Genomic DNA, 18665 nt, shown 5'->3' with positions numbered 1-18665 from the left:
ACATTTACAAAATAATAAAATCTCACAAGGAAAATATGATAGTAAAATATATCCAAATATCCAAATTCTAGTTCATTGACTGGTAGCTACAGCTAAAATGACCGCTTCAGGCACAACCCATTTTTATAAGCTCCAGTATGAAGGTCCATCCTGTGGTTGCTGTTTGGTCAGTCAGAAGCATGTGTACTGGTCTTGCTCTGTGATTCTAGAGGTCAGAGGCAAAAGAGCAAAGGTCACCAGTCAAGAACAGTGCAGCAAACAAGCCCTTTAGGACTGTTTTGACGACAAAAAGACCACACCACTCACCACATTATATTCCTTCAATAACACCAGAATCAATCAAAAACATTTGTGATGGCACTCTGAAGCTCGCTGGTATTTAGTGACTAAAAGTGTCAAATCACTATAATTTCCGGCGTACATAATCACAGGGTGGGAGGGAGTGAGGTACGAAGCAGTCCTCTTGTGTTTTGAGTAACACAGGGACAGTGCCATGTCAGAGAGAATGATAACTCGCTGCACAGACTCAGTGAAACTATTCATTAACTCAGCCATTCTAACTGGTGGTCCTCCTACTCAGCCAAAATAGTCCCTTTAAAACAATCAATATACAACCCACATCCCTGCAGAAGTTCACATAGTCATAATAATAATAATAATAATAATAATAATAATAATAATAATAATAATAACAGCCTAATAATAATAATAATAATAATAATAATAATAATAATACTAATAAAGTGTGCTTGTATCATTGTTGTATGTTCTACATTATAATTTCATAATGTTGTTAAAAAGGGAAAGGGGAATCTTTGCAAGTCTGCTTCATCTTCATCTTCATCTTACTCCTGTCATTCATTGTATTATGCCAAATGGACCTTTGCCCTGATAAGGAAATGCTACCTGGAACTGAAGTCTTGAGATACTGAAGCCTCTCAAAAGAGCTATGCTAATGTGGTGTTGCCCATGTGGGGGTGTGAAGGGTCAGATGGCCAGGGTTTGAAGGGGATGACCTCTGATCTTTACTGACCTTTCATTCTTGTCCTCTAATGTTCCTCACTTGTAAGACAGAATGGCCTCTCAAAACACGCCTAAACATAAACCTGTCATCCAGGGCTTTTATGAAAGTTAAGAGATATTTTTTACTTTGTGCCAATAGTTTAAATCTAGATGTTTAAAAATCCTGGAGAAGGAATTGCTCCTGAATTATCATGGCTAACATAGTCAATTTGAAGACCTGGCTTGGAGTCTCGGGGTAAACTATATATTTTTTGAATATGACATAGACATTTAATTTAATTTGTTTTAGGATAAACTGATATTTTACAATTTTGTAATAGGCTACACCTATGTGTAAACATGGAGAGACCACCAGCCTTGGATTTGTTGCAACATTTTGGAAACATACAAAATGCCATATTAGGCTATTTATTGCAAAAATCTTCACTGCTCAGTTGATTTCAAAAGTTATAGCCTACGTATAGAATTTATCGTACAACTTTAGTGAGTCATACAAAAGATGAATTATAATAATATTGAAGAATAATATTGCATGATGGATTGAACATGAAACATAAGAAAAATAAGTAATTACAACGCGAAATTAATGCGTAAATTGCGTCTGGGAAAACACACGTTTGTTAAGATTTTTAATTGTTGCCGTCGAACACATCAATCAATAATTAAATCAGATGTAATGATTAAAAGAGTGCATGCCCGGGGGCATTAAATAATCACGGAGTATTGAGAGAATCTCCACCTTTCCATCTCTCTCACCACACTGTTAAATAAATCAGCCGCTCGGTCCTATCTGTTGCATTTCAAAGGCCTTTCTCGCTCTCTCTTGGAGATAAAAAGCCCGATGCGCTTACTTGCAATTAGGCTTCTCGTTAAACGTACCAGGACAAAGTATATCAAACATGGACTTAACAGGTTGACTAGTTGCATCAGATATAACAGGAGTTTTAATCGGATCAAAGTTGTTGAAAAGTAAACAGCGGACCTGGGGCACTGACACCAAAGCCACTACCCTGAGATGTGGACGCAACCCTCTTTGCTCAGAAAGACTGTGGCTTGTGGTGCTTTGCAATACTATACTAATGCACTGCTTACTTTATTCCTCCCACGAAGAATAATTTAGCCAGCTTCTTTAGTCTTTTTAACGTGCTAAACATATGCGCTAAGACACTGTGGCATTGATCCTAAATAGGCTACTGTACAAAGCATAAAATTAAAGTAAAACGTGGAGTGATGTATGTAAGTAAACAACATCACTAACATCACCAACGCTTAATTAGGGATAAAACTAACCTAACATATTGTGTTAAAGGAACAGGAAACGTGCAACATTTGCTTAATATAGCACAATACTTCCTCTATTCACTAACAGAAGATTCAACTTGAGTCGCGCTCCACTTCCACTTAAAAGAGAAGTAAATAATTATCTTTTGTGTGCTTATTAAAACGGATTTCACGCACAACACCACCCAAAGAATGGGACCTCGTGCCCAGACCTAAGGGAGGAGGGGGAGAGGGCATTGCCTTTTTGCAGTTGAATGTCAGGCGGCACACTTCGGCTTTTTGCCTCTCACTAACTTTTAAGAGTTCGTCCTCGACGTATGCACAAACGGCCTGATACAAAAAGCTTCCAATGATGGATTCTAACAGCATGCTGAGCATTTTAAAAAATGTTACAGAATGCAATGTATGACTTAGTATTTTTTTTTAAATATAGCCTATGCATTGGCAAACTTTTCTCAGCAGTGTAGCAGCATATGCCCATATTGTTTTATTAAATCTGACCAGTGTGTAGACTGATACATGAATATCTATTGAAATGGAAGTATTTTAGTATAAAGGTTATCATGCAATAATAATAATTATAATAATAATGATAATAAGCACGTCTATTTTTGTGTGAAAAAACAGAAGATGATTAGTTGAGTGTAAGAACTTTATGACACAGACAAACTCTCTCTCTCTCTCTCTCTCTCACACACACACACACACACACACACACACACACACTTTGGTTAATATCTTATAGGCTACACTTAATACACAAATGTTAGTTAAATAATCTTAGTATTGTATACCTATTTGACATACAGAATTTGCTAACACTTACGTTTCAGTATTATAAATACATTTGATAACGATATTAAAGCCAGAGCACCGTCTTGTGGTTACCAACCCAAATATTGTAAAGTTAGTTAGGCTACATAGGCTATTCTGATATGTGACAACTCTAAAACGGCTGTTGGTCGGCCACACGTTGTCCTGACGGTATGCAAAGCAGACGATCGGTCGCTACAGCTATTGGCTTCACCACACCACATAGTCTCATTAAACCGCGCAGAGAAAAAGACGCTCAATCCGGCCGTTCCCGCATTCGGAGACGACCGCTACGTGTAAGATGACAATGGAATGCCAGATACTCACCGAACATCTCCGTTGTACGGTACACAGACTCAAAACTGCTAGGTCATGGAGATGGCGGCGCAGGGACAGATGCAATGCAAAGCGCAAACTGATGGCCACTAACGGTATAGATTAGCATGGGGTCCGCAGCACAATGATTCTAATCAATAGCCCTGGACTTCCATAGCAGATGGCTCGGGAGAGGACACAAATGAAGGAGGGCAAGGGGGGAAACAGTGCCAATCGACCCAGAGTTATTCAGGCCTGTCTTTGGGTTTTACCTTTTGAGTTTACACAGAAAAGAAACCCAGGCCGGATTACTTGATCACGCATCATAATTCAACCTGTAAACATGTGGTTAGACTGCAAACGTGAAAGCGGGAATCCTTACTGCTCTGCCACTTTATCCTACATGTTTAACGCAATCGCGTTGTCTCATAAAATCAATATAAATAGCAGAGGTATTAAACGAATATATAATATATAATAGCAAGGCCTGTATAGCCTAGGTTACAAACTAAAATGGACAACCTAACCTAATATGATATTCAAATTTATATTTATAATATCTGATCTTTTTTTAAAAAGGCCATAGTCTTGAATGTGGTAGGTGACAGTAGATAAATAGCCTTCTGCATGTTCTGTGATTCAGAAATACTTTACCAAGTAAAGAAAAGAAGTATTGAATGCGTTTTATTTTTAAACTTGATAGACATCTTTATATGTCAAAAGTCGGGGAAATATGTTACTAGGAATAACCAGCCTATAAGTGCGTTGTATTTCCAGAACTCATCATAGCTTGTAGATGCAGAGAAAGGAAATGTGTGTTCACTGGACCTGCCCTGCACACACATCGATCTGTTGACATGAATAACTCCCATTTTCAGCCAAGAATATCTCTACAATTTAAGTGGCGACCTGGCGGGGTAGTGAGAACAAAAAAATCCGCCAATGATGGTGTCAGAGGTTTTTGTTTATCTGTCACATTATCTGCAACTACTATGCCATTCGTCTCTCTATACAAAGCCTCAGGTACAGTTCTATCTTCCCAATTTGTGAGCTGGTGGGTCGCCAGCTGAAAGTTTTGGAAGCGGTCCTCTGTGTGAGGGACCCCCTGCTCCGGCTCTGACAGCTGATCAAAAGAAAAATAGGTCAGTCTTTTCAGACTTGTGTCCCTCTGTCCTTAATTACCGTCTTTTTAAACAAAGGCAACATCTGCGCAACTTCCAAACTAAATAGCCACCCAAAGCAAGGCAGGACCACGCTATTGGGGAAATCTGTTACTTTTGAAACAGTTAATTCCCAAAGTGACTAACACTATTTATTTGTGTCCTGTGACGTGCGTTTAGGAAAATGGGCTAATGGAGGCTCACTGAAATATTTGATCGACCAAAAGGGAATGGACATAACAATATTACATAATGTATGTCAAATTAATTCACGTGTGACACATGAAACGTTGCTAAGTTTAAAAAAAATATATACACTGAAAATTATCAACAATCAACGAGGTCTAAAAAAAAGGAGTGCCATGTATTATGGTGAGACACTGGCGTCTATTTCGAAATGTCTGTCTAGTAGTAGTATTTCAAATAGTTTTCCATCTCTCTCTCTCTCTCTCTCTCTCTCTCTCCCTCTCTCTCTGTGTAACAAGAAAAACAATGCAGAAAAAGGAGACGATCTTACGCATCACTGGGCCCACTCTACACTATGTGAAATTACAAAGTTCACACTGTGATGTGCTCTAAAACTAGTATGTTTACAGATTGACATACAAATCAGATAATATGAACTATTGCCTCAGCAATGTGTCATCGAGAAATAACGTTTGACTTTATACATGAGCAAAAGTAGAAATAAAAAAAATCTATAACTAATTATGAATTAACCTTATCACAACATTCTGTCTATGGAATTCACATAATTAGCATATCATTCATTACCGATTTCACATTGACACATTGGTTATGACATATTAATTGCATTGATAACAGCACATATTTTCTATTATGCTAAATTATCCCATTAATGATATCCTCTGAGCCCAGTGCCCTTCTGATTATTTAGGCCTATGGCCCTTGTGATGAACAGAGAATTAACTATTAAACAAGTTATTGTGGAAAACATTGAAATATTAGGCACTGTTCTGATGACAGGAGAGGAAAGGGTTAGTGGGAGTTGCGAAGACGTTCAGACTTTCCAGCGTCAGTATCCAGATGCAAAGGCTGCGTACAAATCTCAACCGCACTTGTAAACCTGGGGCTTCAGAATTGGCCCAAACCGATTGGTGGCTTCTGCAAAATGAGGCGGTCTTGTGAAGAAAATAGGAAATACAGTTGGACAAAGACTGCGCTCGTCAAACCATAGTCCACGCCCTTTTCAGTGGGGTAGGGTGAGCGTAGAGCTAGCCCATCCTGGACAGCTCCAGCTGCCTAAACAGTAGACATAGGAGGAGGAGAGGGCTCGGACATGGGGAGAATCAGCACTGGCCCGTCTGATAGAGATCGGTAATTTTTTAAATAAAAACCCGAGAGGCCTTAGAAAACAAACAAACGGAAAACCCATCCCTGGTACATAACATGAAATAAATCAATGGACTGAATGAAGACTGCCTACAACGCCTATCGATGCCTGGCCAAGGATCTGGATGCTTACGCCATGAACCCAGAGATGACAATGGACAGCATTGGCAATCTGCATGGTGGAATAAGCCATGAGCAGGATTTGATGAACAGTCATAGCCCCCACCACCATCACAATCGGAACACGGGGGCTTCCTTGCGGATACATCAGGATCTGGCTGCGGCATCGTCGCGGACCGCGATGGTGTCCAGCATGGCAACGATTCTGGACGGAGCCGGAGAGTACCGACCAGAATTGTCTCTCCCGCTCCATCACGCCATGAGTATGCCGTGCGACACATCCCCTCCCGGGATGGGGATGAGCGGCACCTACACCACGTTAACTCCACTGCAACCCTTACCGCCCATTTCTACAGTTTCGGACAAATTCCACCATCCGCACCACCACCATCATCATCACCACCAGCGGAGCGTAAGTGGGAGTTTTACGCTGATGCGGGACGATCGGGGTTTACCAGCAATGAACAACCTCTATAGCCCCTATCATAAGGACATGACCGGGATGGGTCAGAGTTTATCCCCCCTGGCCAGCAGTCCCCTCGGTAACGGTTTGGGCTCCATACACAACACCCAACAAAGCCTCCATAACTATGGCACACATGGGCATGACAAGATGCTTAGCTCCAACTTTGATGCCCACACTGCCATGCTGGCCAGAGGGGATCAACATCTCTCTCGAGGCCTCGGTGGCCCAACGGCAGGTATGATGCCACATTTGAACGGGATGCACCACACAGGGCATCCAGGCCACCCTCAATCCCACGGGCCTGTGTTGGCTTCTAACCGAGACAGACCGCCCTCCTCCTCTGGAACACAAGGTAGCAACTCGGGGCAGCTGGAAGAAATAAACACCAAAGAAGTTGCACAAAGGATCACAGCCGAACTGAAGCGATACAGCATCCCGCAGGCAATCTTCGCGCAGAGGGTGCTGTGTCGCTCGCAGGGCACTCTTTCCGACCTATTAAGAAACCCCAAACCTTGGAGTAAACTTAAATCGGGAAGGGAAACCTTTCGGAGAATGTGGAAATGGCTGCAGGAACCCGAGTTTCAGAGGATGTCGGCCCTACGGCTTGCAGGTAAGACAAGGTATCTTCTTTAAAAACATTCCTCTTCCGCCGCTGACTACGCCGTGCTTATTCCCCTCATCACTAAAACAGAGTTCACGAAGCGAGTTAGCCTACATTTCAGTGGAGAGAAATTTATTTTCACTTACAGTGTTTTTAGCTAATGGTCAATAATTGCGATCAATATTAATGACAGTTGAATTAATAATTTTCTCCCCTGAAAGAAGTGTTTGCTTAATAGATTGTAAATGTATCTCGCACATTTGGATAATAGTCTACCTTTTAAATGAATGCGTCAGAGAGCACTTTTTTAGTGACGAGGTTTAAATTGTTAACGAGGTTAAATTGTTAACACTATCCTGATGTGATGCTTATTCGTGTAGGCTATTTAACAAAGAGCTGCTGGAACAGTACTTATCCGTCCACATCATAGACTGTATAAAATAGGTCCACACATTTTCTGTCTACTTTCCCTCTGTTTTGCTGTGTCTGGCAGATTTCAGTAGCCTAACTCAGGATGTTTTGCTAGTAGGCTATGTGTAGTCGAATGCATTCCAAACAAAACGCCCTTAGTTATATAAAAAAAGATATCACCTCTTTTTTAAAAAAGCATACTGAAATTATAGTAGCCACTGTCTGTTTTTATCCTAACAGCGCTTGAGATATTCTGTCTGTAAGATGAAATGCTACGTCTGTGCACCAGAAAGGTTAAGAAAATGAGAGTTAGAAAAGTGGGGAATAATGAAAGAGAGGGACGGTGATTGTAGAGAGGGATTATGTTGATGGGAAGGGTTATTATCCCGACAGAAGACCTACGATGTTGGAACCCTCGTATCTATAGGCTACTGTAAGGTTGTTGCCCCCTCTAGCGATCAAATTTATAACCATCAATACGCGCTTCTTTTGTTCTAGGAGAAAGGCCCCGATGCTAAATCTAGATTACTCTTTAATATTGATTGAACACAAATGTGTTGTTCAAAATTATTGGCAATCTAATCGTGTATGGTTGACATCAAATATACCAGAAACTATAAACAAGCCCATAAAACCCATACCAAGTACATAGTTGTTTCTCAAATGACTTAATGGCGAAATGTTATTGTAGAATGAACATTGTGTATTTTTTCTTCTTCAAAAATATGTGCCAAAAACTCTCAATATATGCCTTTGTAATTGCACTATACTATTCTGCAGTTTGCACGATGTATAGAGTTATACTTCTACCATGTAGCTTACTCTATTGAGTGGCTTAACACTGTTGATTACCATAATAGGAGTTAGTTGCGTTATCATTCAAAATGGGTTTTTACGCATGTACGATCAGAATCACATGGCCGGTGAATGAGAGAGGAGCACGTTTGTTTATATACTATTTCATATGCTCACAAACACTCTGAGTATAAACTTATCAACATTACACACAGAAATTCAAGGCCACCACATTTCCCCAAAATTAGGACCTGTACAATGTGTGTAGGCTACTATTATGCAGTCAATATCTACCTTTCACCGTCCCTGCTACAATAAGATTTGTTCAAAGGGAGGGGAAGGAGAGTGTTAAAAGATTTGAGCTGATTAAGTGCAAGTGAATTAAAAAGGTGAAATGGAACCAGCTAGAGAGTTTTTCTACCAGAAGAGCAATATTAGTTAAAGGTTTGGGAAAGCAGTCGCCTTGCGTTTCCCCGTAGGATCGGTAGCTTACAGATGGCGGTAAAGTCTGCGGCCGGAGCACTGGGGGAAGGTATTATGTGATCGGCGAGGCAAGGGAATTGAAAAGAAGAGCAGAAGCTGCAGAACCTCGATGAATTATTGATAGAAATCACGGCGTGACCCACAGCTCCTGCACAAAACGTCACCTTGTCTTGGGTTAACTAGGCAAAATGGAGAGTGAGTCGTCGGGCTTTTTTTTGTTTTTATAGCCGGTAAGATTTCTTGTAAGAGGAAACATTTCACCCCAGGCATTTAAAATAACCGCATTTGATGTTTAGTCATCTTTGCTCGCATATGTTTTTTTTTCAAATTAGTAAACAATTCGACAGTTGTTTACATCGCTGACTACATGTTGAACTGAATATATTAATGTATGCGTTGCTGAGTAATGTAAACATCACCAATGTGTAGCCTATGCAATAGGCCAGTGACTGGAGTTATTGGGCGATTGGTTTGCTCTGCGTATTTCTTCAGATAAGGGTGCAGGTGTCTTGTCACCGCATGGTTTCACCAGAGAAAATGGCCCTGTCCTTTTGCTAATAATTTAGTCAAATCAAACGTGACATTCGACTCCGGCCCATTCCTCTCACACGACATGCAATCAGCCCGGACTGCCACCTCAGGGTGCCTCAAATCAAGGAGCGCTCTCATTTTCACCAAATCATTGTTATTCCTCTCACAGTGTGTAGGAACAACTTGACTAAATAAATGATGAAAATGGACAAGCGGCATTAAGAATCAGGGCTATTGAGAGAGAAAAAAACTCTGGGGTAAGACCATGGATCTCACTGCCCACAAACAAATGAAGTTAAATAAATACACACACGCGTCGAGTCTAATAAAAGTTTGGATTCATTGGCAACCCGTGTCTCTTGATAGCCGAATTCCTTCACCAATTTGTATAGAATACAAAGAAGATCCTCTGTCAGATATCCTCATGCAGTCAATCTGAGATTCAGCAGAAATCAAACGACGTTCTAAATCAATAAAACTTATTAAATAAATTATAGAATTTCTAACTCGTTGTTAAAGTTTTAATCTTAAATCTATATGTTTTTGCCATTGATAGCCTACTGTTTTTCATTTGCGACAAGAATGAATTAACATAGGCTAGTATTAGGGCCTATTTCGGTATTTCATGCGCTGTTGTCTACAATACAAACACCTCTGGTCAACACTTAAAAACATTAGTTTAGTTCAAAATGTGACACCCAAGGTAGAAACTGTGGTTAACCACCACTTGATCACAAATGGTGTAGGCTATAATTTATTTCAGAGGATAAAATGTGCCGTTCCGTCTCTCATTCGTCTAGTTATGTCACTTTCTAAAACAAATATGTGAAGCTGTATGGCGATGGATCGATGGCGATAATCTCTTGAAGATTAAAAGAGCATTAATGCTGGCAACAATAACACAAACGTGTGGACCCAGCGCGCATTGATCTGGAACCCGATCTCGCCTGTTTCCAGTAAAGCTGACGGTGGAGATCTCTTCCCAGCACTGAGGCGACTCCAGCAAACCCGAGTCGGCCTGCCTGTCCCCACCTTCATACGCTTTACAGTGACGGATCGCTTGTAATCATTTGTGTGTGCAGATGCGAGCATACAGCACGTTCGCAATCTCCAGGAACTAAGCAGTAGCCTAATAGCTGAGGGAAAGTACCCAAGGAATAGATGTCGCGAATGACCTTCGTCTGGATTTAGACAGAGTTTATTCCCAAAGACACAGCATGGCTGTGCGTGAACAGCTACGCTTGTGGTGAATGACCGTGCTATCTCAGAAGGTCGTAGTTAGCCTTCCCTGCTGTCCTCTTCATTCCCAGAAAAGGAAAACGCAGAAGGGCAATGTGCATACCTTTCGTTACTCCTGAAAAGCCACATGGTTTCTGAATGGCATATGTGAAGCATAGCAACTAGAAAACCGTTATTGGGGACGAAATTCAGTCATTTTTGTAGAGCTCATATTCAGTTGAGCTCTCAAATGCTTTGTTGTCAAATCTATTTCCTGTACAGACTGCATTAGGCTAATGTAATATGTGACACCATGGCAGTGGCCTAGGAGTGGGAGAGTGATCATACTGAAAGTACACAGTCAGGAGCCTCTCAATTCTATTAAAACCACATTATAATCTCATAAACCAACAGCTCATTTGCACAAGGAGAAAGAATGCACTGCAGTTGGAAATGCTATAACATGACTGAATGCTGCAAGAGGCTCAAAAGAAGAAAGCATTGGGATTACAGGGTGTAACTTGTGACTGATGGTATTTGCTATGTACAGGCATTATGATTTTGGCTATATTTTGACAGCATAGGCTACTCAAACACCAAACAATCGTATTGTGGTTGTTGCATTTTGGGTGACGATTGTCTCATATTATGACATTTATGCACTAAACATCTTATTTTATGTCAACATTAAAATAAAGGGTATTAGTTAAAACCCGAAAGCACCATTGTCAATTCCCACTAAATACAGTTAGACAAGCGTTTTGTGTGGTGTGCAGCCAGCGTGGCCTTGGGTGGAGGCCAGCGTTGTAGGCTGAGGGTCTGAAGAGCATAGTGTTGGCTCATGGCAGTGTGGTTATCAATAAACAGAGGCGCATTCTGCCAAACACATGTTTATCAGCGGAGCTCAGCATGGGTGCTTTCATTTCCCACCGTGTGGAGATGAGAGAGACGGGCAGCAGACATGGATTCTCGGCCATATTTCCTTTATAGTGTTCCTGGATAATTAGTCTTAGCCTTTGTTTTCATTTGAGGTTAACTAAAGCTAGATGTTCAAAAAAGTAATTGTGTGCCACCGTCTGGCAGGTGCAGGACAAATAAACTTAGTAAAGATAGAGGCATACATTGATATTCATGTTAACATTACATTCAGAAAAACACAGATAATCCTCTCCTGATTAAATAGGTTTGTGAAACTCCACCACTTCTACATGGTAACGTAGCTTCAGCTCTTGTCCAGACTCAGGCAGGAAAACAGATCCATGATTTAATCTTTTACTCCATATTTTTGACTAACTGTTACTGAGGCAATTTCCTCATCAGCAGAAAAAAACATCACTGAGTCAATGGATTCTCTGATTGGCCATATCGCGTGGCTGTTGATAAGTGTGTTTGGCAACAAAATCTTTGGACTCCCGATGTCATCATCGTTAGTGGTGTGGATATGCTCAACTGTGAATGTCCACAGCCATTCAGGCCTTCCTCCCCACCTCCCATCTGATTAAAGAGCCTTCCCTCTCTCTACGTGTGAGGCCAACACACAGACTGCCTTTGTGCAGTCCTTGATAGAGATCAAGTGATGTTCGTTCTGCTGTCAAAGCAAACAGTGCACTTCGGATGGGTGGCTAAAAAAGCAAGCTGATACAGAGAAAGAGAGAGAGAGAGGGAGAGAGAGAGAGAGAGAGAGAGGGAGAGAGAGGGAGAAAGAGAGAGAGAGGGAGAGAGAGAGAGAGAGGGAGAGAGAGAGAGGGAGAGAGAGAGGGAGAGAGAGGGAGAGAGAGAGAGGGAGAGAGAGGGAGAGGGAGAGGGAGAGAGAGGGAGAAAGAGAGAGAGAGAGAGAGAGAGACCCAGCTCATGAGAGAGCGAGGTGTGATGAGCTCAGAATCTCATTTCTGTGTGAGAGCCTCACTTGCATACAGGAAGCACGCATTAAGGATGACTGCACACACGCGCACACACACACACAGGGAATGACACAGCTAAGTGGCCACCACACAAACATAATGCATTTACCCAGATGCATTTATTCACACACTGCGCCATAATGAAGCACCACAGCTTTAGATGTCTTCAGCTCCCGGAAGCGACAGAGCCCTTATGAGAGAGCGCTGTCCTAGATCAGATCGCTGCATTTTAAAGTCAGTAAGCAGGGGAGAGAGAAAGAGAGAGAGAGATAGACTCAGACACATAGAGAGAGAGAGAGAGAGAGAGAGAGAGAGGGGAGAAAGGCTGAGGTACCAAAGAGAAGGTGATTTGCAGCAGACTGATGGACTGACCTGTGCTTTAGAGAAATGTCTGGACTGTTTCCACAAGGAATTTCTGTCGAACAAGAGGAATCATCATTGCAGCTCATGTTTTGCGGTGAAATATTGATCTCAAACCTCAATCACCCTACATCACAACTGTATCAGTTCCAACTTTCAAAGCAGACTCCAAAACACACATTTGATGCCATAAATTAATTTACTAGCTGTGCTTTCATTCCTTCTTGGGTGAATTAGACCATCGCATACAACTCACAAAGCATTTGACGTCTTTGTAGTATGGTTTTAAAGCATTTTGTATCAAAAGGGGAACGTGTATTCAGAAGGGTGGATTTTAGGGCAAAAGATGTCTGTTGAAAACTGTAATAGTGAAAGCCACAGACAATGCACTCATGTGTGGAATTGATTTTTGCAGAGTGAGCTCTTTTTGAAAGGAGAATTCGTATTCAGCTTTAAAAAAACTATTTTCCGACCATGGCCAAGCGAAACCCTTTCCGACTTCAAGGCAGAGGAATGTCGGAAATGTTCTCACCTGTTCCCTTCTATAGTCTGAGAGGCAGTCACGGATGACACATCATTATTTCTGAGGGGCCGGGTGGGCTTGGGGCACGTGTGAGTAGCTTGTTTATGTGAATACATTAAAAAGCCCTATAGCAGCAGGCTAATCCTCCCCCAGCACTCCAGCACCTCTCAGGGTCTCCTTCAGCAGGGCTTTTGTGTAATGGAGAGGGTCTGGCTCAGAGAGAGGAAGGGAGTGCGGTTCTCAGCACCTGTGACAGGGAAGATGCAGAGGAGAGGAAGGAGGGAAGCTTATGCTCCATGTTATTTTTAGCATTCCCAAGCAGCCAGTAATTATATGAATGAATTTCAAATATGAAGGAGCTGTATGTTCAATCAACATTTACTTTTTAATGTTGATGGTAATATGTCTATTTCTAAAATTATAATAAGAGACATTATCATGCATATTTCATACTTATTTCAAAGTGTTCATAAATATGTGAAGCATTAGCAGACTGCTTAATATAATTTGTATTTGCCAATTATTGGCCACAGCAAGTGTTGTTGGTGAAATGTTGTTTGTTGTGTGTATCAGTGCAAAAGTAATAATCTCGTCAATGAAAACCGTTCTTTGGGTTGGTACATAACAATGGCCAAATAAATAAATACACAAAAACAATATCATTCGAAATAGGCATTTAAGGCCAAACTTAATGAAGTCAGATATGAGCGAACTGACAGCTTTGCGGTCAGATGTGTTGCTCCACTGGATCCTACCAGGGGTGCACTTTCTGGGCTCCGTGTGGTTAGAGACGCACTGTGCATTGATTTACATTCGCCGGAGAAGAAAGATCAACCATGAGAGAGAGAGAGAGAGAGATACAGAGAGAGAGAGATCCATTTGATGAAAGGCCAGGGAAACCTCGCATATCAATCTTATTGATTTAACCTTACCCCTTTGGAAAACCCCAAAGTTGGCACCCCTTTCCCACAACCGAAATACTAAATCCCTTTGAATATTACAATGGTGATTTTTATCATACGGCAAACATTGCCATGAAGACTAAAGGTGATTCAGTCGCTGCTGTTGTGTGTCAAAAGAGATGGCGCCTTCTGTTTCTTGTGCACTCTTTCTTTGTCTTTGGTCAATGGAAGACTGTTTTCCTTTTTTAGCGTCGGTAGAATATCTGGTAATGACAATTCCTTTCTTTATTACACAACGCCACGACAAGCTCTCTTTTCCGTAAACCAGCAAGGCATGGCATTCGTTTTCATTACTGTCTTTTAAAAGAATGCTAAGGAAATAAAACTTTTTTTATTTAAAGGTAAAATTGTAAGAAACCTAGACACACATAACACTAGATACACTTGGATGCATTTGGAAAGCCATTCCATGGAATTATGACTTCATAGGGTTTAAAGTAGTTTTATGATACATCTTGCAATTATTTATTTTGTATAGGCTATGTCTGGCTCATAGAGTGATAGTTGTGTTTTTCCCTCGGCCAACACCATTAACGGTTCACGGTACAAACAGCCAAATTCTCAGTTACGTTTTTGTAATTTTCCATAACAAGTAATGATGATTGTAAATTATGATGTAAATTATGATGATGTACAGTAAATGACCTTACAACCATTTAGTGTGGGCCTATTTCGACCATAGACTAGTGTAGACTAGGCTACTCCGTTTAGAATAGCCTAGGCCTACTCTTACTAACCCCAATTATTTTAAATCTAAACCATGTAGGCTAATTGCTTACAGGGACAGGACTATGTATAGTTGTTTGTGTCCGTCCCCTAATAATTTCAGTTTTGCTCTTAGAATGAGTTCGTTAGCCACCAAATTAAATAGGCTACACCTTATACATGGGCTGTTATTTAACGAAGTTTTGTAATGATTAAACATTGCATAAATGGAATTAGACGAGCGCAGGCATGTTTTCAGAGATGACCAGGTCTGATTGGGAAAAAATCCCGCACGAAGTAGGCCTATGACAAATCTAACATCTATGTAAGGCATCAGTAGGCCTACTTTGTCTCCAAGGGATTTAGAGGCTGTCGGAATGGCGCTTAGTTCTTCTGTTACAACACAGGTCTATTAAACAGCAATACTGCCACCTATTGGAAAACAACTGCAGTTATCTTGATTTACATAGTCCTTCAAAACATTCTGAAAAACAGCGGAGGTATACGCCCACATAAACTAGCAAAACAATGTACTGTATTATTAAACGGTGTCTAATAACGATACGTGTGTTTCATACAAAAGCAGACTATTATGCTGTAGGCCTATACATATTGCAGTATAGACTACACAGGCGGATACATTGTCGCGTTTAATTCTTTAAGCAATATAGTGTAGCTTAAAGACAATGACCCGTTTTTTTAATTCATGTAGGTCTATCTTAACCTGATGAAATGAAATGGTAGAAAACGAATGGTGATTGATCCCCTTTGAAATGTCGTGGTTCAGTACCATGGATAGCAGAAATAAATCTGAGCTTGTTTTGTGTTTCGCTGGACATGAATTATGAATGTTGAGTGTTGAAGCACTGGTATTCATTGCATTCCATCAAAGATTTAGTTTGACTGCACTAGAAAAGCGCAAGAACACCCCAGGAGGGCGATCTAACTTGGCCTCTTCAAATTGCGCCATTTGATAGACAGTCTAGTATCAAACCACTCCAATAGTCCTTGTGCTTGGCTTGATATCGCTGATAACTGAAACGAACATCAAGACGGAGGCGACTCTTTCCGTGCACATAGAATTAATATGAAAATTGAAATTAAGTACTGAAAATAATGGTGATTATAAAGCCATCCTCGACCCAGTCGCAAGGGCGCACAGACAGCAACACAAAGCTGCTGCAGAGAGTGTGCTTATTTACACCCGGCGGCGGACAGTTTCCTCTTACATAATAGTTTTGTACTCAATTGAGTACTTAACCTGATTTCAATCGATCTCGCGCGGTCTCAGTTGTGCATACTTAATTCAAAGAGGTAATCAAATCAAATTCTTAAGCCCGCTCCTATGCTGCGCATTCCGCTCCCTCTCTCTCTTCGCTCTCCCTCTCTAACACACACACACACACACACACACACACAGGGCACAAACTACGAATACATAAACAGGACGCAACTGTTTCTCTGTGTGGAACATAGAAGATGAAGAGGATCTTCGTCTCTGGTACATTTCAACACGCCTGGGTGCACAGTGCTATGCAAATTATATTAAATGATAATAAAATATAATATAAAGTATAGAAAGAATATAAAGTTTAGGCTTTTTAACAGTCAGTAATACATACATTTGCCTGTGCATGATGACTAGCATGGCTTGCATGCTTGTTTGTTTTAGTGTGCTTGGACAAAGAGATTTCTTCTAAAGATTTACAGAGATTGTTGTTAACTGGTTGTGAGGTATCTAGATAGATAGATAAATAGATACTTTATTGATCCCCAAGGGGAAATTCAAGAAAGATCTGCTTTTGGTATTTGTGGATATGCCGGATGTTTGATAAATGACATGTATGAGATACATTAAATGGCCTTAAAAGAACAGCAAAAGCCCAGATTTTCCAAACATCCTGTGAGTACAAAGCAGAATCTGGAAAAATGAAAGTTAGTAATGCTTGACCAACTCAGCAAACTGACCCTGCCTTTAGGAAAAACATTATATCCTCAGAAACATCAATATTGAGACAGTGACCGTTAGAGAGCCAGAGCATGTCTCAGAGTGATACAGGTGATCATCAGACCCAGCGGGAATACCCAGTGGGCTGCTTAGCTTTGCCATGATGTGTCACAGAGACATGGAGTGTAATATATTATTTACCTACTGCTTATATTGCTGGGAATGTGGGTATTGGACATCCATCATCTCAACGAGTGGACACCATAGGATCCTAGCCTTATGTTACATTTGATAGCAAGTGATACTTTAGTCAATATCTTGTGATCAGTCATTTCTGTGTTTGATTGTGTGGTTTCACATCATAGATGCCTCTGAACATGTTATTGTTCTACTTTGTAAGTAGAGAAGGACTTACAAATCTGTGTCTTGACTGGCTAGTCGTTCCTTTGCTAAGTTCTTTACACTGTTGTGGTTTTCAACAATAATAACTCTTTTTTTCCTTGTTTCCCTTCCTGGTTGTCTTGTGAATCCTCCCAACCCCCCAGCATGCAAAAGAAAAGAGCAAGAGCCAAGCAAGGACAGGAGCAATACACCAAAGAAATCCCGCCTGGTTTTTACTGACCTCCAGCGCCGCACACTGCTGGCCATCTTCAAGGAGAACAAGCGTCCCTCCAAGGAGATGCAGCTGACCATCTCCCAGCAGTTGGGGCTGGAGCTCAGCACCGTCAGCAACTTCTTCATGAACGCCCGGAGGCGCAGCCTGGACAAATGGATGGACGAGGGAAGTCCAGGCGGCAACTCCTCAGCCTCCAGCACTTGTACCAAAGCGTGATGGGAGTGAGGGGGGGGTGGGTGGTGGTGGGGGGGGGGGGTCAGGGATGGGATGGGGGTGGTGCTGAGGATAGGGGGTAACGGGAGGAAGGGACGGGTGTGCGGAGGGGTGGGGGTGGGGGGGGGGGGGGGGGGTAACGGTCAGTATGCCAGGGATGGGTGGACCACTCAAAACCAACCTTTTTTTAAAGAAAAAAATCCTTTTGAGAAGGAGAGGGGAAGGGACTGTCCACTGGCACGCTGTAGCAAAAAGCAAGCTGACTTGTAACCATGACAAAAGCACATCATCATCCACACATACATCCAGCCCAAACCATCCCATAATGCTCCACACTAGTGTTTTGGGAGAGGTATTCCCATTTCACTCTTAATCTATGTCATGCAAAGGATTGCATTAGAATATAAGTGCATTAGATTATAGATATCACCAAAATATTTCAAACATTTCTCAATATCTCAGCCTGATCCTGTTTACCAAAGGGCTGGTTGCCATCCATATTCATGTTGGGTTTTTTGGCCACAAAGCAGATTTACACAAAATGCATTTCAGTTGGCCACTTCATCTATCTGATGACTCTCCATTCATGTTTAGGTCTTATGATTATTTTACATCACCTCAGTTGATTATCTAAGGTACATTAATGTGACCTTCATAGACATCAACAAAGAGAATGTGGATTAGGGACAAACATAGAGAAGGAACTACCTATACCTCTATACCATCAGATATTCATATAGTACAATGTATTACACATTGGATGCATAGCTATCATTCCGAGGATTTGATTACTTGCAGTACATCTGTAATTTGATCAGGCCACAAAGAACATGGCTCACAAAGGGTTAAATGGTAGCCCTTGATATA

The 18665-nt window shown here is 41.3% G+C and overlaps 1 protein-coding gene across 1 annotated transcript; it reads left to right on the top strand.

Annotated features, from left to right (window-relative positions):
- The first annotated feature begins 6024 nt into the window (after positions 1-6024).
- On the top strand, positions 6025-17801 carry onecut2 (one cut homeobox 2). The gene is made up of 2 exons (XM_076283153.1): positions 6025-7141; positions 17515-17801. Exons 1-2 carry the CDS (start codon positions 6025-6027, stop codon positions 17799-17801), a joined length of 1404 nt encoding a protein of 467 aa, XP_076139268.1.
- Positions 17802-18665: the final 864 nt, after the last annotated feature.

This window comes from Alosa pseudoharengus, unplaced genomic scaffold (assembly GCF_046254945.1).
Source record: "Alosa pseudoharengus isolate Yale_2024_CS ecotype anadromous, Long Island Sound unplaced genomic scaffold, YU_APseudo_1.1 YU_APseudo_1.1_scf_14, whole genome shotgun sequence".
In the NCBI taxonomy this organism is placed as follows: domain Eukaryota; kingdom Metazoa; phylum Chordata; class Actinopteri; order Clupeiformes; family Clupeidae; genus Alosa; species Alosa pseudoharengus.
This window is presented reverse-complemented; position numbering and strand designations above follow the sequence as displayed.